The 25930-nt window shown below is 28.1% G+C and overlaps 3 protein-coding genes across 3 annotated transcripts; 1 reads left to right on the top strand and 2 right to left on the bottom strand.

The window, feature by feature from the left end:
• The first annotated feature begins 933 nt into the window (after nt 1–933).
• LOC107928556 (early light-induced protein 1, chloroplastic) lies at nt 934–1943 on the top strand. The gene is made up of 2 exons (XM_016859812.2): nt 934–1360; nt 1456–1943. Exons 1-2 carry the CDS (start codon nt 1202–1204, stop codon nt 1876–1878), a joined length of 582 nt encoding a protein of 193 aa, XP_016715301.1. The 5' UTR covers nt 934–1201; the 3' UTR covers nt 1879–1943.
• Nucleotides 1944–2624: 681 nt separating this feature from the next.
• On the bottom strand, nt 2625–8595 carry LOC107928555 (dymeclin). Its single transcript, XM_016859811.2, has 18 exons — nt 8104–8595; nt 7202–7441; nt 7002–7065; nt 6789–6918; nt 6566–6713; nt 6206–6454; nt 5986–6070; nt 5443–5545; nt 4945–5070; nt 4755–4868; nt 4427–4545; nt 4057–4138; nt 3874–3966; nt 3700–3789; nt 3463–3582; nt 3287–3378; nt 3024–3081; nt 2625–2928 (listed from the first exon to the last, which is right to left on the bottom strand). Exons 1-18 carry the CDS (start codon nt 8288–8290, stop codon nt 2851–2853), a joined length of 2178 nt encoding a protein of 725 aa, XP_016715300.2. The 5' UTR covers nt 8291–8595; the 3' UTR covers nt 2625–2850.
• Nucleotides 8596–17425: 8830 nt separating this feature from the next.
• LOC107928450 (heat stress transcription factor A-6b) lies at nt 17426–19022 on the bottom strand. The gene is made up of 2 exons (XM_016859691.2): nt 18471–19022; nt 17426–18391 (listed from the first exon to the last, which is right to left on the bottom strand). Exons 1-2 carry the CDS (start codon nt 18771–18773, stop codon nt 17672–17674), a joined length of 1023 nt encoding a protein of 340 aa, XP_016715180.2. The 5' UTR covers nt 18774–19022; the 3' UTR covers nt 17426–17671.
• Between the last annotated feature and the right edge of the window lie 6908 nt (nt 19023–25930).

Genomic DNA, 25930 nt, shown 5'->3' with positions numbered 1-25930 from the left:
TTGGTCACTCAATTTTAAAAAGTTACAAATGATCATGGAATTATTCGAAAGTTTTTATTTTAAGTCACTGGGCAACTAAGTTTTTTTTAAAACGTCTAACTTGTGAACTCCACACAGTGATTCAACAATTGGTACAATAGATCAATACCCATTAATGAGTAAAAAAACATACCTCAAATCTATTTAACAATCTGTCTTGGAGATTGGAGAAATAAGCTATTTGGATTTTGATTTGCAAATTCGTAACCTTCAAAGTTTTTTTATGAAAGAAAACTAAATTGTATAAGAAAAGAGAAAGGAGAGTTTTTTATCAATGTTTTTAAAACCAAACCGATGTTTGAACCGATTAAACTATCAATTCTTAGTTTGACTAATTCGTCTGGTTTGAATGAATAAATTATTTAAAAAATATTTTAAAACAAAGAAAATTAGTACTAGCAATTCAATTGGTCAGTTCAACCAATCCGACTAGTCGATTTAATTAATCTAATCAGTTCATGGGTCAACCAGTCTGACTTCTTATTTCAGATCGTTTTCTCGGTAGATTCTTGATCCAACCAGTCGATCTCGTCTGATTATGAAAACAGTGCTCTTGATTGATACAAATGGTACAAATAAAGAAGGTCATACAACAACGATTTTAACGTCCAATGACTTGAATAAAAACTTTCGAATAATTTAATAACTATTTTATAATTTTTGATGTTAAATAACCAAAATATAAATTTATTAATAGTTTAATCAACTTGAATTTATTTTTCACCCAAAAGAAAAAACAACGCATAGAAAGAGACCACGTCCCACGCTAAGAGTCTAGAAAGTTCTTCCTAGAATCGAGAAGAGGCCACGTCAGACCAAAAGGTCCGGCTGTCTACGGAACCAACAACCACTTTCCGGTAATAAAAGAGCCCACATCACCAAACTCATCATGTGTGGACAAACAATTCCACGTGACTCACTCACTTTCGAGTATTAGATACAGAGCGACGTGGACCCTTAAATATCCACAACCCCCTTCCCCTATCCTACGCTATTTATAGCAAAACACTTGCACTACTTTACTCACCATCAGCATTCAATTGCATTATTCATTGCTACTTTCGCTTCATTAAGCCTTTACTTTAGATTTTGAAAAACAAAATAATCTCTAGGGTTCTTCCTTAGTTTCCACTTCCACATATCTATCCTTAAATTGAAGAAAATGGCCGCATCATCACCTGCCATGCAAATGCAATCCCTCCTTTTAGCAAGTCCCATGACTGGCCTTGCTAGTAAGAGACAAATGGTTCAGTTTTATATCGTGAAACGCATGCCTCGTTTTCAAAGGAAACTCAATCTTCAAGTTCGCTGTTTGGCAGAGGTAAGTTCATAAGTTCCTGTTTTGATATTTGATATTCAGGGTTTGACTTTAAACAGGTTTTTAGTTTTAAGTGATTCGTTTTTTTTCACTTGCAGGAGGGTGATCAAAAGGAGCCAATGCCAACAGCAAGAACGCCGGAACCTAAGCCGAGCCCTCCACCGGTATCACCCAAACTGAGCACGAAATTCTCCGATGTGTTTGCCTTCAGTGGGCCTGCACCGGAGAGGATCAACGGCAGGTTGGCGATGGTTGGGTTTGTGGCAGCGCTGGCAATGGAGTTATCCAAAGGTCAAGATGTGTTGACCCAAATATCCAACGGTGGGATCCCGTTGTTCGTTGGGACTAGTATTGTGTTATCGCTTGCATCTTTGATACCGTTGTTTAGAGGTGAGACGGTGGAATCAAGGTCCGGTCAGTTCATGAGCTCGGATGCTGAGCTGTGGAATGGGAGGTTCGCCATGTTGGGACTTGTTGCCTTGGCTTTCACCGAATATGTAAAGGGCGGAACCCTAGTGTAGGTTCTGGTTGGTTTCGCTTTTTGTACGTTGTTGAATATGTGAACGAATTTATCAAGCTTAAGTAACGTAATTTTGCAGAGTGAATTAAATTAAAACTGACATCCAAATAAAAGAAGATAACTCACCACAATAAAAATATATTAAATTTATACAGATTTGTATTTAAAAAATAAAAAAAATTATCATTATACCAAAAGAATCATCAGCAAGGTTTTCTTATTATACTAGAAAAAAAAATTCGTAAGAAATATGTAAAAGCATATATAAATAGTTAAAATGTCTAATGATTAAATTTATACAGGTTCGTATTTAAAAATAAAAAATTATCATTATACCAAAAGAATCATCAGCGAGGTTTTCTTATTATACTAGAAAAAAAATTCGTCAGAAATCTGTAAAAGCAGATATAAATAGTTAAAATGTCTAATGATTAATTATTTTTATCAATAGAGATGTTTACATTTAATCTTAAAAATTTATACTCACATATTTGGAAAAGAAATTATTAATAAAGTAAAAATCCAATAACAAAGCCAGGTGGGGAATTTTTTTTCAATTTTTTAATAGACATTTCCTAGAAAATCTCGGAAATATAAATATCATAAACTTTATGAGATATAAATACCTTAAGTTATTATATCATTGAAACTTCTCCGATCCATCAGCTTCATAATAGCAAAGGAGCATGAGTTTCATCTCCTTGAAAAAAAATGGAGGCTGAAATAATATTAGTGAAAAAGGAAAGGTATCATCAAATCCTCTCTTTTATTTCATACAAAGGAATTTAAATATTAATCTACCTCGAAAAAGACCCCTCTACAGTGTTTCAAACATATATAAACAGAAAAGAATTAAGAAGAATACATTTTCTGCTATTTTTATAATTTTTTATGTATTTACAAAATACACCACAAACGTATATGCAGAAGCACAAGCCAATGGTATAAAATGCTTTTTTTTTTACTTTTCTTTTTATGGATCAAACTGAACTCTTTGTTCATTCAACTCCCCGTTTTGGTTCGTATTCATTTCATCATAGTAAATTTCTTTCTGCAAACAGTAAAACGAAAGGTTTAAACGTTCAATGCAAGTTGAAAGAATCATATGAAGAGAACTCTTCGCATAATTAATAATCATAAACTTACATTGGCATGCATATCGACGGGGAACAAAGTTATAGCATCTGCGTTAAAACTGAATCCACTGAAAAGAAAAAGGGGCAGAATATGGATTAGAGATCAGCGAAAATTATTACGGTACAAACTTAAAACATTGTTTAAAGTGAGTCCCATACAGTCGTTTCAATAATACAAATTATTAAACATAGCAATCACTAATAGTGTGAAGACCAGAAGTTTTTCTCCCTCCACGTTTCTGGTTATAATTTTTCTAAGGTTCAGATTATTACCAGCGGGATAGGACGAGTTGCCAAACGTATGGAATAAAGAACTCCTCGGGATGACTCTCTTGTTCATACGAGAAGTGCAACTGAGTGAACATCTGTTCAAATAGAACCAAAATGCATTGAAATGGAAGCAACCATACTAAATAACACAATGATTATATACAGTCGTATAATTTTACCTTCATCCCTTCACCGCGCCAAGATCGACAATTATTAATTATGAACAGGAGGACTTTTTCTACAGACCATTCACCATCCATTCTTTGGGCATCCATACGACTGTTAAAAAAATCTAATACCTATAAAAGCCAAAGAGATCAAAACAATCGAAAAGCAAGGTGAAATAAAGAAGAAAATAGGACAAAGAAATGGAAGATTAAATAATGCATTTCATCACATAAACTCATAAAGCATACATTATAAATATTCTCAAGCAGCTCAGCAAAGCGAGGATGGCTCTTGAATGGCTGAAAAACTTCCTGTCTGTGCATAATGGCATAGACAACCTGCACAAACGCACATGTCCGTAAGTGTTGATGGGATGGAATGCAGACGAAGATTATCTTGAATAACTTCAATAAAAGATGTACCTCAGGATTCCGTGGCAGTGCATATGTCAAAATCGCATTTAATATTTCAAGGACAATTCTCAAAAAGTCGGTATAAATTTGCAATTCTGCTGACTGCAACAAGGGGAAGAGATATTATTTTAGGATACACAGAGCAAACTTTTTACAAAGGGCTACATCACATGCCAAAACCATGACAGATACCATATCTTCTACAAGGCCATCCCCTGTTGAGATGGCTTTGGTTTGCAGTTTATCGTCCCTTAGCTCTACCAATTTGTTGTACCTGAACTCCAACAAATTTACAATAGAAGTTAGGAGTGCCAAATTTACAACAAATTTACTCAGACTCGGGTTTGAATCCAACATTGGTAATGTTCAATTTTTCTAAGTTTTTCCATACATTTGGAGGGTCCTTAAGAGGATTCTATAACCATGTCCTGATATGCATCAAACATAGGTGTTGGGAAATGGTACTTTCAGTTTCAAGTAGATTGAAGGGTCGGTAACAGAGGTAACAATCACAAAAGGAATATTATGGTGAAGAAAAAAGTGGTCTAAACAGATGACTTACTTGCGTGAAAGCATATAGAAGAGGCTGACAAGTCTCTGGGAAGCATATGCACTCAAACGATGGACATGAGGTGCCATATTTGCCAAAGTTGCTAGACAAGTAGTATGAAGATAGACATCCTGTTCATTCATTAAAGAAAAAAGAATCAACTCCCAAATAATAAGATATTAACAGGTGTAGAACCCATACAATCATATATTACTGTCCTAGAGCTAAAAACTAACATATGAAGAGAGAATTTCAGCCATTTAACAATATTCTCCTGGAGCCTACTACTTCAATAAGCATAACATGGTGTGGTAAGAATCTAAGACATTCAGAGCCATACCCGCAACTTTGACAAGTTATACTGGACAGTCCTTATCAAAATTATGACCATCAGGGAACCAAGTGATGTCTGATGAAGGAGATGCTCTTTATACCATGGAACACCAGGCAGTATCTGTCCATATGAATAAGACATCAAGGCAATACTCATTCATCAAAGTCAAAAGCTGACAAACGAAAGAGATGCTTACCATCTTGTGAATGCTAGCATTGAATGAAGAGTCTTGACTAAGTATGAGGAGTATAATCAGCAACATGTATATTTGATTTGATGTCCTCCTCGAAGCACTGTATAGTGTTTCCAAGATGGGCATCAACTGTTGATATTCATCGTACAAACACAGATTAAAACCATATGCGACGTAAGATATAAACAGGCAGAGGTGTTTATGCAATGTAAAGTGTAAACATACTGAAGAATTACAATGAAAGATTAAAAACAAAATAATAGACAAGATCAAGCAAAACAAGATGCAATGTGTATGACTTGAACATCTCATATAGAAATGTTCAAGCTCTTCTTTCTGGTGAAAAGGGGATAGGCAGGAGGCCAAGAAAACTTTTAAATACGTTAACAAGACACCATCTACAATTCGCATCTTGCTTCAAAAAATCAGAAAGTAATTTTGCAAATGGAATTCCTGAGGATTATATATGAAATGCAGATAATGGAAGTTAGAGCTTCTTACCAATGTATCCAAATCTGTTCGCACTAGTACATACTCCAAAAAGTCAGAGTTCCCTTGCACCAATGAGTAAAGTAAAAGGACAGCAGTCTCATCAGCCAAGCACCTGCAGGTGGGAACCATTACGAATTACTAAACAAGAATGAGAGAGAAGCCATGAGAGATGGAATATTGATTCTGAATACAGTAACAAGTGGCAAAGCATTTGTGTCAATCAAAGTTCACAGCTATGCGAAGGACAGATACTCCACAAAATAGAAGTCTAAACTTAAGTCAAATTTTCTTTATAGAACAGTTTTAAACAAAATCAACTAAGAAACAAAAGAAAAATGGGGAAAAGAAAGCCAACAGCCATTACCAAGGAATAGAACCCATTTTTGGCAAAATGTTAGCAAAAACTAACAGTAATGAAGCAGTCATACAAACCTTATTACCCAGATTTGCCCACTATGAATACATCATAATCCACAAAAAGCAATCTTTAATAATCTCATAGAGGTAATTTTACTCATTCACATATTAATAATAGAATAGAAAGCCACTTACATGCCAAGGGTATCAAATAGGGATGCAAAAGGTAATCTCACAACTGGTCCATTTTGTGCATTCCCCTCAATATCGGCACGATCAACTGCAAGCAAAATTCTTATACATTCACCAATACCGTTTAATATGCCATCATAATGACATGCATGGAAAAATAGGAAGAGAAAACTATATAGAAAAAATGCTAGTAACCCAAAAGGAAATCGTAAAGAGATCTCACATTCGATGTCCCTTGCATTTTCTAAGGCCTTGCTGTAAGGGTTGACAGTAAAGTATGTATTTACTTTAGAAACAGGATCTGTAGAGGCACTGTCATCACTTCTATCTGTTATAGACTCATCACTTACAACACATTTATGGTAATGAATAAGAACAAGTAGCACGTGGAGACTGCAATCTGCCAGTTGATTTCTAGAGCCTTCACTATTTGAATTGACCAAATAATTGAATGGCAACAATACAAAGTTTGCTGCAAGCATAGCATACACGTTATTATAAACATATTCCAGGAAAAGTTCCTACAGCAATGAGCACAGATTGGGACTCGGTATTAATAAGAGCGTCAAGGAAAAGACCATACCAGCAGCAGAACCAACTCTTTGTAAAACACCAGGCTGATTTTCCTCGAAAAAAATAGAATAAGCAGCAGCAGTACTAGAAGGAAGACGAGGTCGCATTATATAATTGAGAAGCAATCTGTGAACCACTGAACTGACCAGCAAACTTTCCTGTGAAGCAAAGAATGAGTATGCAAAGTGGATATTGTTGGAGCAAAAAATCAAGCTAAGGTTTTAACTTATAACCTGAGACATTGCAGCATCAAGAAAAGGGTTTACATCTTTCGGCCCTGGGGTTGGTCCAGAAAGAAGTTGAGTAGACATTGCAACAAGCATGAAGTTAAGCAACTCCTGGTGCAGAAGGGATGTCGTAGGACTTGCGAGGAAAATAATGTAATATTAGGAGAAAATTAAGTAGAAATGCCAATGTAACAAATGCACCATTAAGCCATGGTGTACCTTACATCTATTGAACCAAGGAAGGTAAGCACATTATGCATTAAAAGATTTTCAATCCTTTGATCTGCACAATAGAAATAAAAATCAGGTCAGATGCAATTTTATCAGTAAAATAACAACTTGCAAGATACTCATTTACAAACTTTAATTTCAAAACTTGAGAGCAAATAATGATAAGAGGCAAATAGTTATGGATTTACCAGTCATGAAATCTTTAGGCACCGGTTCATTTTCAAGAAGAGACAAACATAACTCCTCAATATTGTCACTCTGTGAATTCTCAATAATATACTTCAAAAAAACAGATGAAAAGTACACCGCATTAATGGCCTTCAAATAAACCACAGATGGAGCACCAGAAGTTCGAACTGCCTCTTGTAAACACCATGAAAGGTGAATCAAAATCTTCGCAAGGTGCCTGGTGTGGTGGTTGTTTTGTGCTGTACATGAAGGATCCAGCACAAAGAAACAAAGTCAGCATGATTGTGAATATTTGTAACAAAACAAACGAAGGTCAACTAATAGTGGTAGAATTTAAAATAAAGTTGCAAAGAGTTATTAATTCAGAAAATGCCTCTCGCAACTTAAGCATTGAATTTAGAGATTGATTAATAAAATTCACTTAGCTCCGTTTTTGGTAAGTGTTTGGAAGTTCTGTATAGTTTTCATAATAGCTGCCCTCAACTTGGTAAAAGTAAAGTATCAATAACAAACAAATATCTTCCACCCGTTGAGATATTTTCAGATCATTTAGTTTTAGATCACAAAGCAGAAGCTCAAATCATCGCGTATTCAAACATTTTACATATAATATCACAACAACAGCACTCCAATTCGGTCCAGAAAAGTAAGCCAATCAAATAACAGAGGTAGTAAAACTGTAGAAGCAATCGGAACCTTATCATTAGCTAAGCATTGTATTCCTACAATAAGATTGCTATCATTTTCAAGACAACAATAAATTCTATTAACAAATAGTGCGAAAAAACAGCTGCATTTTGTGAATTGTAAAAAATTGAGCAGTAAATTACACAACTAATTATTCCAAAGAAAACAATTATCAAAATGTTTTATGAAATTAATTTCGAGAGAAAGCACTCGCCGAAGAGCTCGCAAGCTTGTTGAACACGGTAAGAGGACCAGCGAAGGGTAAGAGGAAGCTCCAGAAGCTTCTGCCAGAAATCGGAAGCCAAAGGAAAGGATTTCTCGCCGACGAAGGTGCCGATTAGATACTCCGCCGCTTCGGCGGTGGTGCTTGTATGGCGCGGCGTCGAAGGCACCGCTCCCATTCTTCGGTTACCGTCGTATAAAAACAAAAAAAAACACAAAGCCAAAGATTGGCGGTTTAACTCAGTGAGTCGAGAAGGAAACAAAACCGGATTTGATTTCAGAAGGAGGAAGAGGACGCGAGTTAAGGGATCTCAGACTCGGAACCAATTGGCATTGCAAAGATAAAGAGAGATCTGGTTCCGAAATTTCAAAATGGAAATGAAAACTTTCAATTGAAAAAAAAAATAAATAAAAGGGAAGAGGGAGCTTAGAGAGGAAGGTTTTGAAGAGGTAGAGAGAGAAATAGAGGGATAAATCGAGGGTTCTTTTAATTTTGTTTTTTTGTTTTGTTTTTATTAAGAAATTAGTTTTTTTTTTAAGACGATGATGTGATCATTATTATTTGATTTTACGGAATTGCCCTCCTTCCTTTGTTTGAGTTACAGCTTTGCAGTTTAATAATAGTTAGAGAATTTTACTATATTAGGATTAATTTATTGAGTTTGATTTTTATATTTTTTTATTGAAATTTTTAATTCCATCTATGAATTTAATACTTGTGTTGACTGCCAATTACATCTTGACAAATATTAAGGTATTAAGGGTGTGTTTGATAAATTATTAAATTTTTTTATTTTTAATGAAATAAAAATTTTAAATTTTAATATTCTAAATGTGTTTTATAATTATTTTTAATTTTTATTTAATAAAAAAATTTTAAAAAACATGTTGAATAAAATAAGTAGATATATAGCTATTTATCACTTAATGTAAAAAATATTAAGTTGTTTTATTTTATTAAAAAATGAAATAAATTGTCATTTTTTTTAAATAAGAGATATTCAAATTAATTTTTTTATTTGATCCAAAATAATATAAAATATTATATTTATAAGATTAAAATTAAGAAATAAATATTTTTTTAAATATCAATATTTACTTTTATCAAACAACATAATCATATTTTGTACTTATATTTACTAATTTATCAAACAATTTTCTAATATAAAATTAACGCCTATCAAATTTAGTATTCAATCTTTCAACACTTAATTTTTCAATTTATTAAATACACTATAAATTAAATTTATTTGTACATAAATATTATGTAATATTTTTTCAGATTTATTTTAGATTCAATTTTATTATATGTTGATTTTGTACAAATATATTTTTATTTTTAATTAGATTGTGCTTTGTAATAAATTAAATTTGATGCAATTGCTTGAATTTGTTTTATTTATGATTGTATTATCACACCTGCATAGTACTTATGTTGAACTTTCCAATTTACATTTATGGTGTAATGACTTTTTTTTATTCTCCTATAATAAAAAATTATTTTAACCATTCATTTAAGTTTTCATTTTCTTTTAATTTTTAAATTTATAATTTTTTATCAAATCACCTCAAAATAGATAAAAAAGTTAATATTTGTTAGTTTTACTGACATGACATACACATAGATTAATGCAAGCATTTAATTATTATTTTAAAAATAAAAAATAATGAAAATATATATACTTTTATATTTTTTAATAATTTTAATGGTTTTAATTTTTAAAAGTAGTTTTTATTTTTAATTTTTAATTTTTAATTTTTTATTGGAGATGTTTGGTAAACTAAGTTTTGAGCTTTTTTTTAGTAGACTTGGACACAAATTAAGGATTAGGTAGTCAAACCCTTTAGTTGTAATGTTTGGTGAATAGAGATTTACAAAGGCTTGTTGAGCTAAAATCTCCAAAACAAAAAAGTTTGGATGGGCAACTATTTTTAGCAATTAATTGAGAATGAGATATGTGAAATGATATATCCGACCATACTTGCTCAAAAAATTACTCTTTTTACTGCATGTTCTCAAACTTAATACTGATGTCAAGATATCAATAGCCTCCATTATCTCATTTTCACTTTCTCCACCTCCAAAGTCCAAAGTAAATCTAAAAAAAAAAACTCCATTGTAAATCTACAAAAATCAACATTGTCGCGAGAAATTTTTATTCGAACTCATTTATCATTGAATATTTATATACTCTTAATTTATTTTCAAATTACTCGTATAAAATGATTTTTTATATAATTTTATATTAATTGAAATATGCTACTTGACAAATTTATTCAGAGTGTAATCTAATTATCACTAATTTACACGCTAATAACATGGCATAATTATCACTAACAATATAGTGTACGATTATATTGATACACTATTAACATTTATCAATTTCCACAAAGTTAATATTAGCAAATAAGGAACTAAATAAATTTATTTATTTAAAAATTAAAAAAAAATCACTAATTAATTTCCATGATTGATGTTTTAATTCACCGGTAATAGTATTTTAGTTGAATAATTTCACCAATAAAGACTAATGTATTATAAACAAATAAATACTTAATAATAAAATATACCATGTCTTTATTTATCATTTTACACATATTAACTTTTAGTTATCAGCTAAGTTTTACTAAACACTTAAATAAACAGATAACATAATCAATTAATCAAACCAGTAATTTAAATTTAATTTAAATGAATTATATATATTTCAAACCACTGGTTCATATTTTCCTTATTAAATAAATTTCAAATCCTAACATAAATTTCAAGTTTTCAAAATTGAACAAGTTTGTCAACTCCACACTACAAAAAAAAATTGATTAAATTATTGATAAAATAATAAAAATATTTTCAATTAACATTAATCTTAAATTCAATCATTAGATAACATTTTATCTGTTAAAAATTATTTTTATTGGAGAGAGAATTTTAATATACTATATATATATTACAATTTAAGGATTAAAACTTAATTTTTAATGGGAAATAACAAGTTTTTTAGATTTTAAAATATAAATATTAATTTTAATATTATAGAGGAGGGCAATTTAGTCTTTGGATATCTTTTAAGGTGAAGTTTCTTTATTAACTACAGACTTCTTTTGCAAACTGTTTTTCCTTCGTCGGCAAGAGCTCACCTGGAAATTAACGATATATATATATTATTTAATTACAATTATTAATTTGAAAATGAAATAAATAAATCACGGTCCAATAACAATCCTCGTCTCCACACGCGTTTCATATTTTTAAAATAACAAAATTTCCGAGGCTCTGAATTTAACAAAAGTCGTTTTTATTTTTAATTATATATTAAGGAAAAACACTTTAAATTTTGTATTAATTGTTAATTAATAAATTTGATGATGTTAGAGTTGGGCGTGCCATCAATTAGGGTATGCCACTCGTTTTGTTGACTTTTAAGATTTATGAGTCTGCTCTGACTATTCCTTTAAAGAATCAATATATATATTTTTATAAATTAAATTCAATATTCTAACGTGTGGAAAGGTCCAAACTTTTTTTTTCTTTGCCCATAGAAAAATCTAATGTATTTTGAATTTGAGACCAAAAGTATTCCGTAGTGTTAGAGCACATCGTTTTATGTTTTAAAATTAGTAAGTATTAATATTATTGTAATTTATTTCTTTTTTTAAGCAAATATTGTTGTAATTTATTTCACTTTTCAGTTTATTGATAATGTATATACATGTGTCTATATATAAATAAAAAATTCTAAAATTAAAAAAAATTTACAGAAAAATTTTAATATCGTTGAAATCTCATAAACTATCACCCATAATATAAGAAAATAGTGGTTAAATCCATTGCTAACATTAAAGTTCAAACTTCGTTGTTGTTATCAGGGACAAAATTTGGGAGATAGGGGCCTTTGCGAAGTTGGACTTTAATTTTAATTATTTTGATTAGATGAGAAATTTATATTTTTGACCCTTCTAAAGAATTATTTATTCAATTTAGATCATTTTAGTATAATTTTTTTTTTTAGTTTCACCTCCGATTTCTTTAATTTTAGTTTGAGCTCTCAATTCAAAATTTTAGCTTCGTCCTTGGTGGTCATCCCCTCCACCAATGGTTTGTACAAAAAACAGTTTGAGCTCTTCAATTCAAATTACATCAAGGTGAGTTTTTTTTTAGTGATGTATGGATTCATTTTAATATAAGATTAATATATAATTTAATATATGAGCTTTTTTTTAGTTTGATATTTGAGTTTCGTTTTAAAATTTAATTTGATACTTGAACCAAACGATATTATATGGCTCAATAAATGTTTGACATGTATGTTTTAGTAAAAAAAACTAAGAATTTAATTGGGATAAAAAAAACTCAAGTACTAAATTGAACGTTGAAATCAAGTACCGAAAGGAACAATAAAACTAAACTCAAATATCAAATTAAAACAAAATAACATGTTTAAATAACAAATTAAACATTAAAATCAGACTTAGGTATGAAATAATATATTAATCCTTTAACATGATAAAAATATATTTAGAAAAAAATTATCTCATTCATTTTTATAATATTTTCACATGATGTAATATTTAGATTTTTGGTAGAACATGAGCCAATATCTTAAAAATTATTATTAATCGATCAAAATAGATAGTTTTTTTTATTTTACTTGCAAAATTAAGAAGAAAAACTCCATTATTATTGTATTATTGTTGAAAGTGAACACTCCAATGGGATGGGTTTTTAGATTAAAAAATGTTTAAGTTGTTTAATCAATGATTTAGGGAATTAGAGAAGGACAAAAGCTTTGTGGATAATTACAAAGGAAAAAGAAAAAGAAAGGATAAGTTCAAGAGATTGAGGCCACAGCGTTGGGCTTGTGTCGGTGGTGGGTATGTGAAATATAAAATATATATAATCCTTTTGAGGCTGGCCATGTTGTTTTCATCACACTATTGGGAGAGTGAGTGCCTTTCAATGAAAACCCTATTGGCCCTTCAACTCTTCGGATGTGCTTTCATATGCTTGTTTGATGGCTACTCTTTACCTTTCTAATAAGGAAAGCCATTTGGTTTTGTTTAGCATCTTCTATAACGTTTCAAAATTCAGGACAAATTTTGATAATAATTCCAGCAGCTTTAATTTAAGTATCCATCAAGCTGGATACAAGTCTCATAAATATTCAATTTGAATAGTTCACGAGTTTAAATGAGTTTAAATATGAATTAATTGAAGTTTGAAAATGAATAAGCTCAATCAAGTTTAATATTGAGTAGATTAATTATATCTTTAACTGAGCTTGAGCTCAGAATTTAATATTTGATTGAGTTCAAATCAAGTACGAGTTTTGATTTTTGATTCAGATCGAAGCTCGAGCTTACTATTTATTTGAATTTGACTAGATTTAATTACACCCCTAAAAACGTGACAAATTTTTAATCATGTTTATAAAATTAAAGCATGCACTATCAATATACTAAATATTTTAATAAATATGTCACTTTATTAATTAAATTGTAAAACTTGAAGTTGTTAACAATGGTGAATAAAGAGTGGAATTTTTAGAATCCTACTAATTGAACAAAGAATATACGCACCCAAACCCGTAACTTTTTATGGTATAATGGTAAATTTAATTTTTAATGTTTATGACTTTTGTTTATTTGGTTCTTTTTTTTCTTTAGTTAAATTTGACCATTAACCTTTAAAAAAGAATTAAATTATCTTTTTTTAATAGAAATTTTAACTAAATATACAAAAATATTAAGAAATAAAAATTCAAGGAAAAATATATAAAATTTCCTAAAAATTAAAGAAAAAAAAGTACAAAATACATGTGAGTGAATTGTCATGTAGACTGTGCTGTTTAAAAATTTAATATTTATGTTAAAAAATTATGATTCAACTTTTTATGAAATGTTGATGGTCAAATTTGACTATTTTAAAAAGTTAAGACCAAATTTAGCTAATAAAAAGGAATGATGACTAAATTGACAAAAGATATAAATGTTAAGAGTTAAATTTTTCTTAATTTACTAATTAATCTTCCTAAGTAAAAACAATAAATAAAGTGATTTATTTTAGTAAATTTAAGTATGATTAAAACTCATGGTCAACATCTACTTTTTAACGGGCCTATAAAATGTGGAGAATTGATTATTGGGTTCGTTCCAATATATAACTTGAAAAAAAAGAAGTTGTATAAGATTGATTTTATGATTTCAGACCAAAACTATCTTAAGAAGTCAATAGGAAAGTGAAAAAAAAAAGTTAAATCTTTGGGAATGTTAAGGAAAAATTGAAGTGGCAGGTTTTCCACCCAACTTCACACTATTAGAAAGCATAGTCGTCTAAATTTGAATTTCCTCTATTTTATGAAATTTAAGAATTTATTTGTTGTATTTTAATTTATAATAAATTGATTTTTATACTCAAATAGTTAGTACAACTTAATAATATTGTTAACTTTTGCTATTAAATCATAGATTTAAAAAGTCGCCAATTTAATAATTTATACACAGTGAATTAATAAAAATCGAGAATTCAATAAGTTATATACAAGAATTAGTAAATTTAAGTTCACGTATTTATTAACAATTAGACTAAATTTTTTATTTTTCATAAAGTTTATAGATTAAATTTTAATAAATCGAAGCAAAGAGATTAATTTTTCAATTCCGAGAGTAAATACAAGGAAAATAATAAAGAAACTAAAGCAATTCAACCTACTCAAGAAATGTAACTGAAGTGCCTACTTTTGATTTGGGTCAACTCCACTTTCCAAGCTTAACAGTCTGGAAATACTGGCAAAAACAAAAAAGGGAAATTAATTTATTTTGGATAGGTTAAAATATGTTATGTATTTTATAAAATTTGAGATTTATTACAAGTTAAAAATTTAATCATGTTATTGTTGAATTTAAAATTTTTAATCTAATAATCATTGTCATTGGTAATTTCCGTCAAAATTTATGAAGTGAACATATTTATTTTTTATCAATCATAACTCACATCATATGAAGTTAATCTAATCAATATGCTAAGTCGATAATTTTTTTACAAAATATACTAATAATGTTAGTGATTAGACTGAAATTTTTAATTTAAAAAAATAAAAAGACTTAATTTTTAAATTTTAAAGTACCTAGATTAAATCTTAAATTCTAAAAGAAGATAAAACATAATTAAATATATATACTAACAACTATTTTGTAACTTTTTATTACTAAATGAGAAAAGATAAAACATAATTAAGGCCCATTATTGATATTTATTTATTTATTTCAATGGACACACATCTCCTTCGTTACCCAATTTCTTCATAAATATATGTATCTGTTGGATGTGCAGTTTAGAGATGGTCAGGAATTCATTTTGATTAAATATTAGTGTTGAAGTAAATGTAAGATCCAATGAATGGTAGGGATAGAGAGAGTGACAAGAAGCACGTGGAATCCTATCCATTAAACAGGCAAGAGAGAAAAAAGTGTTAAAACGTGAGCCAACTCAAATCTTGTAGGCGGTGGCAACCGTGCCTATATTTTCAAGTTTCTTGTTTAAGCTTCCTGCACTTCATCATCTAAGCTTTTTCGCTGGGCCATTTGCCCCTTTCATATATAATTACCCAAACCCTTTGTTTTCCTTTTTTAAAGATCTAACTGCACATGCATGGCTCAGTTGCTGGTCCCTCGCTTTGCCTGCCTGCTTCAATTCACAGTCTCACACTATGCGTCCATGGCAGCTCCCATGCCCATTATCATTACTCCCCAAATTTACTAACATCTTTCATCTCTCACTATCATTTCTATTATTCAACCATAACCAATAAATTTTGGATGTTGTAGTAAAACGTATTACAAAACTCAAGTTTGAAGTTTAATTAATATAATATTGTTGAAAGTATGAATCACGAATTTCGAAAAAAATAATTTTTATGAGGCGTAAAATGAACATAAATAATACTTTAATTATATAAAAAAATTATAAAACAATTAAAGTTCACTATATTTATCAATATATGACTCCTATAACAATATGTAACATAATTTTAACTCCTAAATTTTTTTTTACTTACCCCTAATTATTACTAGTATTTATTGTAGTCACTTTGTAAGTGAAAAATAGTATTTTAGGGAAGTAAATTTATTATTTCATGCTTATTTAGAGAGCAATAATCAACATAATATATATGAATAATTATTAAATACAATAAAATTTAGATTAATGCCTGTCTAAAATAAATACAGATTTAAAAGAATTGCCAACGAAGGTATACATTTATTAAGATTAGTACATTAGATTTTTTTATAAAAATATTCAAACTAAATACAAGTATATTATTATAATTAATATTTTTTTTCAAATTAATCGAGCACTTGCTTTCTATCCGAATTCAATTATAAATATAATTCATAACAAATTTGATTGCAAGACCTCGAAGTTATTAAAAATAATTTTTATTTTATTATAAAGACATTCTTTAAAACTATCAAATTAGGTAAAATTTTCATTGCAGCCAAAATTATCAAATTAAGTCTTTTTCTTTTTCTTTTTTTGGTAATTGAAACAAAGAAATACAAAGATTATTTCCTAGATATATTATCGAAAGTACAGTCTTCTTTTATAATCCATTTAATCTCCAAAGGAAATTCCTCAAACATGTGCAATGTTTCGCTTCTCGTTAAAGCTATTTTCGCTAAAGCATCTACTACCTAATTAGCCTCTCTTAAAACATAATTCAAAGACCACTTCTCTTTAAAGACTTTAATCTTATTAGTTATTACCTAAACAAATATTTATCAAATAGCAACTTATCCAATTTAAACAAATTGATCCCATTAAAAATCTAAAAGAATTTAACCAAGTATGTGGAAGTAGAAAACCTGATTTTGGTCTAAAATTAATTTGGGGTTTAATTTCTCATACTTTAATTTAGTTTAATTTAATTTCTTTATTTTAATTTAATTGTTTCCGTTAATGTGATGATGAGAAGAAAAATTATTGTCATCGGTACACATATAAGGTTATATATAGTTAATTATATTCAATCAATAATAAATTTATATTTCAATAAGATGCTTGAAGTTATTTGAAAGAAAATTAGGCATATCAATAAGTTTTAATATTTGGAGACGACATTGTTAAAAATTACATTCAACCAATAATAAATTTATATTTCAATGAGATGATTAGATTTATTTAAAAGAAAATTAGGCGTACTAACAGGTTTGGAGTACTAATGATATTATTAAATTATGTAAAATTAAAATAAAAGTGTTAAATTGCATATTCTAGAGCAAAGTAGAAATAAGAAATTGGGATGAAAGATAGTTACTAATAGTAATCAACTAGGGTCTTCTTCTCCAAAGTTCCACCAATGAATTGTACTAATATGTTCTTTCAATTATTATGTAAATCTACAAGCTTTAAATTCTAAGATTTCAACAAACCGAAAACCTCAAGAAAAAAAAAAGGAAAAGAAAAGAAAAGCTTTACCTGGTTTTGCCCCTCCCAAAGGCCGCCATTGAAGCCAGAAAGGGGAACCTGTTAGAAACCGCCCATTTCTGCAAATGCAAAAGCTCTACTTTGGACTAGAGCCCAAGAACCCAAGCTGTTCAACCAAAACATCTATTCCTTCTTCATCTTCAACCCCATTAACTTGCAAAGCTGATATCTCTTCCTCCATATCATCATTCAATAAATCATTCCAAAACCCTTCATCATCAATTCTTTTACCTTTATCATAGCAGCTTCCATGTTCTTCATCATGCTTTTCCTGCAAGTCCATTACCATTCCATCCAACTCTACAACTTCAAATGCACCACCAAAGCTCTCAACTGGTTCAGCTTTAACAAACGTTTGATTATGGTTATCTATTCGTCTCCTTCTTTTATTAGTTATAGCTTCTTCAAGTTCTTTCCTTTTATCTTTTTGCTGTATTAATTGTTGAACAAAGTTGGGATTCTTCATTGCTTTAGCTAAGAAATTCATCATTTGTTGTTGTTTCATCTCAGTCTTCTTCAGCCTTTCTTCCATTACTTGTAAATATGTCTTGGTATTATGTTGTTGTTGCCTTAGTTTCACCAGTTCCGCCATTAAAACCTGTTTATCGCGCTTTAACCTATCGATATCTACATCAACCCCAAACCTCCCAACTTCAACGCAAGGATCTAAACCACCATATGAAGCTTGAATTTGTTGTGTTTTTCTTCTTCTAATGGTTTTAAGTAAATGCCTTTGTCCTCTAAGGAATTTTTCATTTGCAAACTCCCATCTATCTGGATCTACTTTTCTAAACCCCTATAAAAAGAAAAAGGAAGATCTAATTCTATGTATGGAACTAAATTACAAAACCAAAGTTTCAAAAAGATTTACTTACATAGGTATTGAGTTGCCTTACAAAGCTTGAGAAATTGTTGTGCTTGAAGTACCTAGGTAAAAGGATCATTGAAAATGCTTGGGGATCCCATACAATGAAGCTATTGTTACCTCCACTCCATGAAATGATGTGATTGGTGCCTGAATCATCAATGATATCATATGTTTTTGTGAGAAATGGAGGAGGACCTCCTTCATGGAGTCCTTCTATTGGTTGAGGGGTAGCCATGGACGGTATATCACCATGATAGGATGATGAGCTTGTTCCTTGAAACTCTTGTTTAATTCTTTCATATGGATTCATCTTTGCTTAGAAACCCCAAAAGAAAGGGGAAAAATAGGGCTTTGATTTGCAGATTCAGGCCATGGATGGACCAAAAACAGTTCAGTACTGGCGAAAAAAGGACATATGGAAGAGTTGAGAAACAAGAGAGATGTGAACATGGGTCTCATTAGGTTAAATCCGTAGGAACTTTGATATAATAAAAAATTGTTTTTATATATATATTTCTTTGTTTCGCTCATTTCTTTTACTTTCGGTTGGTTAGGAGGCTGGGTGATGTTGTGAAAAAGCAAGAAATAAAATTTGGCAATGGCAATGACAACGAGATATTTTTGCTATATTCCCCACCACAACTTTCTCCTTTTAGAAAGTCATTTTGGCTTTATTTATTCCTGTTGTTTTTTATTTGTAATATTATTATACTATATTTTGTACCTGTCTTGGGACAAGGATTGTACAAAAATGTGATTCTATTTTATTTTTATTCATTTTTAATAAGATCGTAATAAATCAGATTTTTCTTCTTGATTTTTAATATTTCTAGTTGGATTTGAATTTTACATGAAGAAAAAACTAAAAATCAAGAGAAAAAATCTGATTTGTCATGCTCCTGTTAGAAAGTGATAAGGATAACGTGGAATAACAGTTTCATACAATCCTTTCTCTTCGGGACATATGTTTTTTAACCAAATAGATTTCATTTAGGGTCAATTTGTGTTTTTCTTTGTCATGTTTAAATTTGAAATTTTATTATTATATTTTAATTCGGTATGATTTGATCTCTTTATTTTAAAAATATCATGCTTAGTTTTAATAATTTAACACTGAAAAGAGAATTAATTTAGCGTTTTAACTCGAAATAGTTAATAGTGTTAATTATTTGAATTAACTAAAGGCATTATAAAAATAGAGGGATCAATTTATGTATAATGACTGAATCATAATTTAAACAGTGTGTTTCTAAAAAAAAATTCACACCAAATTTTTGGATAAACTAATGACACTATAATAATAGGATTATCAAATTACATCAATTCAAACAGCAAGGATTAAGTAGTAAATTAAGTACAATGTTTACAAGGAAAAATCACATTTTTATTTTAATAAGATAATTCAATAGTATTAATTATTTTGTAAACTAATAATATTAGAAAATAATGAAATAAATTTATATTAAATTAAAGTAGAAAGATTAAAACTAAAACTTCAATTCTGAAAGTTGTTCAACTTCATTTGCTACAATGAGACCTAAAAATTTACTTTGTGTTGTAATCTTTTGTGTAATTACAATTTACAAGTTAGAATATTGGTATACACTCGTATAATACATTTATGTTACACAGTTAAATATTATAAAACATTTCATAAATTTCTTATAATTTATAAAAAAAGAAGTTAAAATTTTAATTTAAATCTTTGAAATAAAAATGGGTATGTAAAATGAAGGTATAAATGTAGCAATTTGTTTGAAATCAGCAAACTTTTATTACTATTCTAAATGAAAGGGCTCCCCCTTTCCTTTTGACCAATCTATGTGGGAGACTTTGGGGAAAGCGTTTAGGGTTTCCAAAAATATCTAGCAAATAGTCCTTTTTTATTGGAAAATATCTAAGCTTTTAAGTATTATTTTATGCACTAATCAAAGTGAAATCTAAGATTGTTATATTCCGGCTAGATCTAGTTTGATCTGAATAATTCATTTGTTGCCTCAAAAATAATGAAATATGAATGCATAATTTTATATTAATATTTATTAATTTTATAATTAGATCAAAATAAAATTTTAATTATATTATTAAAATTTTAATTTCAAGTTAATCAATTCCAATTAAATTTTGCTTTATACAAGTCTCAACTTATTGAATTGAGTAAGCAGCTCCAACATTAAACAAATTTTCTTCTTTTTTTTTTACTTCATTTCAGGTAAGTGAGTGCATATAACGATTCTTAATTTTTGTTTTTTGATATAATACTTAGAACTATCCACAATCTCTCCCCAATCTTTAAATAAGAAGATAATATACTTCAGCATACTTGAACACACGCCTATTGCATTGACAACAATACTAATACCAACTGAGCTAAAATTCGATTGACTTAAACAAATCTAATCTTGATTACGAGACTTTATAATTTTTTATATTTGTTGTTCATTAAATTCTTTAATTTATTTTTTAAGTTAAAATAGAATCAATAATTACAAATATTAGATTGATTAACTAACCTAACTCTTACAAATTAAATGTAACTAACTAACCACCTAAAATAAATCTAGTAAATAATTCAAACATTTACACATAATAAAACTGGAATCTAAATTCTCAACATTCTTAAAACTTCATCCTTGTTGTTGAGGCAAGGGCTCATTGGCTTTATGCTTAAATTTTGGAATGGCCAATCCCCCTTCCCTTTTTCTAGGTTATATTTGTATAAATTATAATTACTAAACATATGTATATATATATTATTTAACAAAAGAGATTATATATTTTATACAAATAACTACAATTTTTGAAAAAAAATGGATGATATTTACCTGAAACATGTACAATCAAAGATGTTTATTAAAAAAAAAATAGATTCAACCCCTATCTTGGTAATTCGCCTAAACCGACTCAAATGGTTTGTTTCATTGTTTAAGAATTAACAAATATTTTTATTTAAATTTAATTATAAAAATGTATAAGTATCAATGTAAAATTATTTTTAATTATTTATGACACTTCTAATGAGGATTAATCATATAGGATGTCTTTAAATTAGACTATATATTCTAAATTAGTACATAAACTTTAAAAATATTTAATTGAATCTTTAAAATATTAATATTGTATCAATTAGGTATTTTCGTTAGCTACCAATTAACTTAAGCGCTAAATGTTAACTCATATATGACATAGGGTATATTTAAAATACAAATAAAATTTTAACTACCCGTATCGTAACGATGATTTGAATCTAATATGTTAAAAAGAAAAAAAGTAACTTTCCTAATTTCTAATAACACCGTATATTTTTTAACACATCAAATTTAAGTTCTCTATGTAGTAAGTATACATATATTTAAATTTTAATCACTTATTTGAATATTCTCTTAATTAAATCTGAGTTTACATTTAACACCTAATGTAATCTTAAGCTAATATAAGGATGTAATTGACATAATATTAATACTTTTAATTTAATTTATATTTTGATTCGCTTGGCACTTAAAGTCCGAATCATGATGTATAATATACAATTTAATTGTATGAACTTTGTTTTTTCTCGATTTGGTAAATTCCAAAGGTGTTTAAACCTGTCATAATATCATTGGTTTTGGATTTTATGCTCTAATAAGTGGCCAAAAAGTGATCATTAAGTCAAAAAGATGCTGCTTTTTAAAAAGTTAGATTTAAGTAAAGACTAAAAATACTTTTAATTAATAGTAAATTAAACAACTAAAATGTAAATATGAGATATTAATGGTGGGTTTGGAAATTAAATTTGAGTGTGATTATTCACATGTGATTTAAATAAATATAGAATACTAGAATAATTAGATAAAATTGTATAGTATATTAAATTTTTTTATTAATTTTATTAGTCATTGTATTGTCGGATACTTTCTTGAACTAACATATTATATATGATGATTTGATTTTAATTTTGTCACTCGGTTAGACAATTTTTTCCCAAATATTATTCATCATTTTTATAATAATTAATATTATTTTTTTAGAATTAAATTTACTTAGTTATATAATTATAATTTATGCTATTAAATATTACAAAGAGAGTTACAGTATAATTAACTTATTGTAATTACATGAGTATATAATTACTATATTAATAATTATACATTCATCCATTTACTTTACTAAAATCTATGTTTAGAATTTAGACTATTAATGTTGTTTAGATTCATATAAACATACAAAGGGGTAAACTAGGAATTTCATCATGGTGAATCGAATTAAAATTATAAAATTTTGGATTGGTCAAAGTTGAACATTTAGTGTTAAAATAAATAAAATATTAATTATTAAGAGGGGCCAAAATGCACGACCCGGTACATGAATAATGCTGAAAAAAGTTAAAATCATATTTTATTATCATTTATTTTATTCATAACAATTAATTATACCATAAAACCTTCTTTGAAAATCTTAATATGAATAAAACTTTTATATACACAAAAAATTGGACAACATTCTTTACATATATAGTTTCATCAAAACATAAATATTAAATTTGTTAAAAATTTATACTCGTAATTAATCTTTTTAATAATCTATAATGTTTTTTAAACAAATTCAAAAAAGACACTATATATAGAAGTTAAATACCATTTGTGAAGAAATGAACATTTAACCAACAAGTGATTAGATGCAATGGTGGGACACATTGCACTTTAAGGGGAAGACGAGATGATATCGTTGGAAGGAGCAGCCATATCATAAGACAGACATGAAAAATATAAAAAAAAACAAGTGTCACTTTCAAATTAATTCAGATATTTAATATATTTTTTTCTCTACCATAAGTTAAAAGCTAGAATTGATATTAAGGTATAGAGAAGTGATTGTATAAAACTGTGATTCTACGTCATCCTTATATGACTAAAATGAAAATTTTATCTAATAATAATGATAAAATTGTATGATTTTCTTGGGTGATCAAAATAAAAATATCTTAAAAATTGCGTGATTAATAAATTCATAACAATACATCAAAAATTGAAACATGTCGATATCAAAATGTATCGATACAAGTAAAAAATGATATATCCACTGATAAGATATTTATTACATTGGTTAATGTTACTTTTTGAGATATATAAAATAAATATATGAATTTTTGTGATTCAAATTTAAGTCACACTATGTGTACTTGCGCGGTGTAAGTCTCTTACTTATACTATACGCGTGACATATGTAGATTTTATCTGGTTATTTCAAATTCATTGTCTGTAGTTGATCGGATTTATAATTGTGTTGTATTGTAATTGTACTTCTCTCAATAAACAATAATAGTATTTTTTTATAAATAATTATGCTTAAAAAAATTAAAATTTTAAAAAATATATATTATTTGACGTGAATGATTAATTTTAATGCTAGTTATTTATTAGCATGGCTTAAATAGATAGTGGGTAGTTTTCTCCTCACATTAAAAGACATATTTATCCTTTAACTGATTTGTTTCTTGTAATCAAATTTCAACTTTTTTCTGTCATTTTACTATTGAATTTGTGTCAATGAGTCGATTACATCAAACTCAGTCACAAATTTTATACTATTGAGAAAGCTTATTGTACATGTATGGGCGTGAAAACCACGTATTTAAAATATAAGTGTATATTTAAAAATAATATATAATAAATAATGAAACGTAAGATCTGAAAATAATAATACATATATTATATGTTCGAAACTAGAATAAAAAATAGTATAGATACTCAAATTTGGTAAAAGAATATATTTTATGTTAAAAGTTATTTTTTTTAAATTTAATTAAGAATTATTATTAGTATAGTAGTAAAAAAATTGTTTATAAATCTATTAAACACAGATTCATTCATTAAATATGTTAATTTTTGTTCTTTTATTTTAAAACTATATAAAAGTACGAAAAGACAAAAGGACTCTCAAAATAATAATAATAGTCATTTAATAAAAAGATATATTAGCTATTTCCTAATCAAATTGGTACCTATTTAGCCCGTAATACCAACTCAATAAGAGATTTCATTAATAATACAGATATAAATAAATATCTACTAAATATTGTATATTCTTTTTTTTATTTGAAAACCTTGTTATTATCATATATTGGTGGGTGTAGAGGAGATTCTAAGGGGGCTCGCATGGGCCCTGGTCCCCCTAAAATGAAAATTTGTCATTTAGGCTCTCTAAATTTTTTAACATTTTAAATTAGAAGAGGTAAAATTAAATTTTAGTCCCTTAAAATTATAAAAATTTGATTTAATCCTTTAAAAATTATAACGATATAAACTATAAAAAATTAAAATTTTATTCAGCCCCTAAAAAATTGTTTTGGTTTTGCCTCTAGGTGGGTGATATCATTTGTGCATCAAATTATATTGATTGATAAGTGATTTTTATGCGAAAATTGACATTAGAAATTTAAACTTTAGTTATTGAAACTGGATTAATCGATACATCAATTCGAAATAAAAGGGAGAATCGATTGACTCTTAAATCGATATGAATTGAGATACAAATGAATCAAGTTGGGATACTATAATTCTAAAAACCATGCTTTTGACTAAGGAATGAACAGTCCACAAAATCATTAAAAAGATTGATTTGATGAAAGATGGGCCTAATTGTAATATTTTAAAGAAATAGTTTTTGGTTTATTGTAGAACTTCACCGAATATACCCGACACACCAAAAACCCTACAGAGAATTTCAAAGCCAAGTTGATAATTATTTTGTATTTTTAGGTTAGGTTATGAGATTAAATTATGGCAATCAAATTCAAGAATTAAAAACATGATTTTAATTATATAAAGACAAGGTGTGTTGTATCTGTCTGTCCCTCCATTATTGGTTCCACAAGATTCCCATACCCTCCTTAATGGGGAACTCTCCAGAACCCATATCTTACATCACCACCACTGGATTTTGTTCATTACCTTCACCTTTTCTAATTATTTCGGATTCCAATCTACGGCTACTTTATTTAATGCCAATGTCAAATTTTGAGAAAATTTTAGATTTATTCAGGTGGATTTCAGTTTGTTATTTAATTAAGTGTTTCATTATTGATTTTCGACTTATTTGTTTAAATTAGAATTTTAATTCGATATTTAAGAGTATTTAAATAAAAATATTAGACACAAAAAATGAATATAGATAAAAAAAATTAAGTTGATTTAAAATATGGACTAAATTTGACTTACAACATTAAAAGTTCGAGCTCAACTAAGTGTAACTTATTTTTAATATTGTTACATTTTATTTTTATATATGGTGTAACTTATAGTATTTAAAAATTGAATTTATGATATATATACACAAAATTCTATGTTTACAATCTTAATAAAAAACATATTAAATTAAATAAAGCACAAAATTAATCTTGACTAATATATCAAAAAAAGTCCTTTATACTTATTTTATAGTTAAACAAGCCACTGATATATTATTTTTTTACTTATTAAATAATTT

The sequence above is a fragment of the Gossypium hirsutum genome, chromosome A09, assembly GCF_007990345.1.
Source record: "Gossypium hirsutum isolate 1008001.06 chromosome A09, Gossypium_hirsutum_v2.1, whole genome shotgun sequence".
Classification (NCBI taxonomy): Eukaryota; Viridiplantae; Streptophyta; class Magnoliopsida; order Malvales; family Malvaceae; genus Gossypium; species Gossypium hirsutum.
Note: the sequence above shows the minus strand (reverse complement) of the source record. Positions and strands in the feature narration are given on the sequence as shown.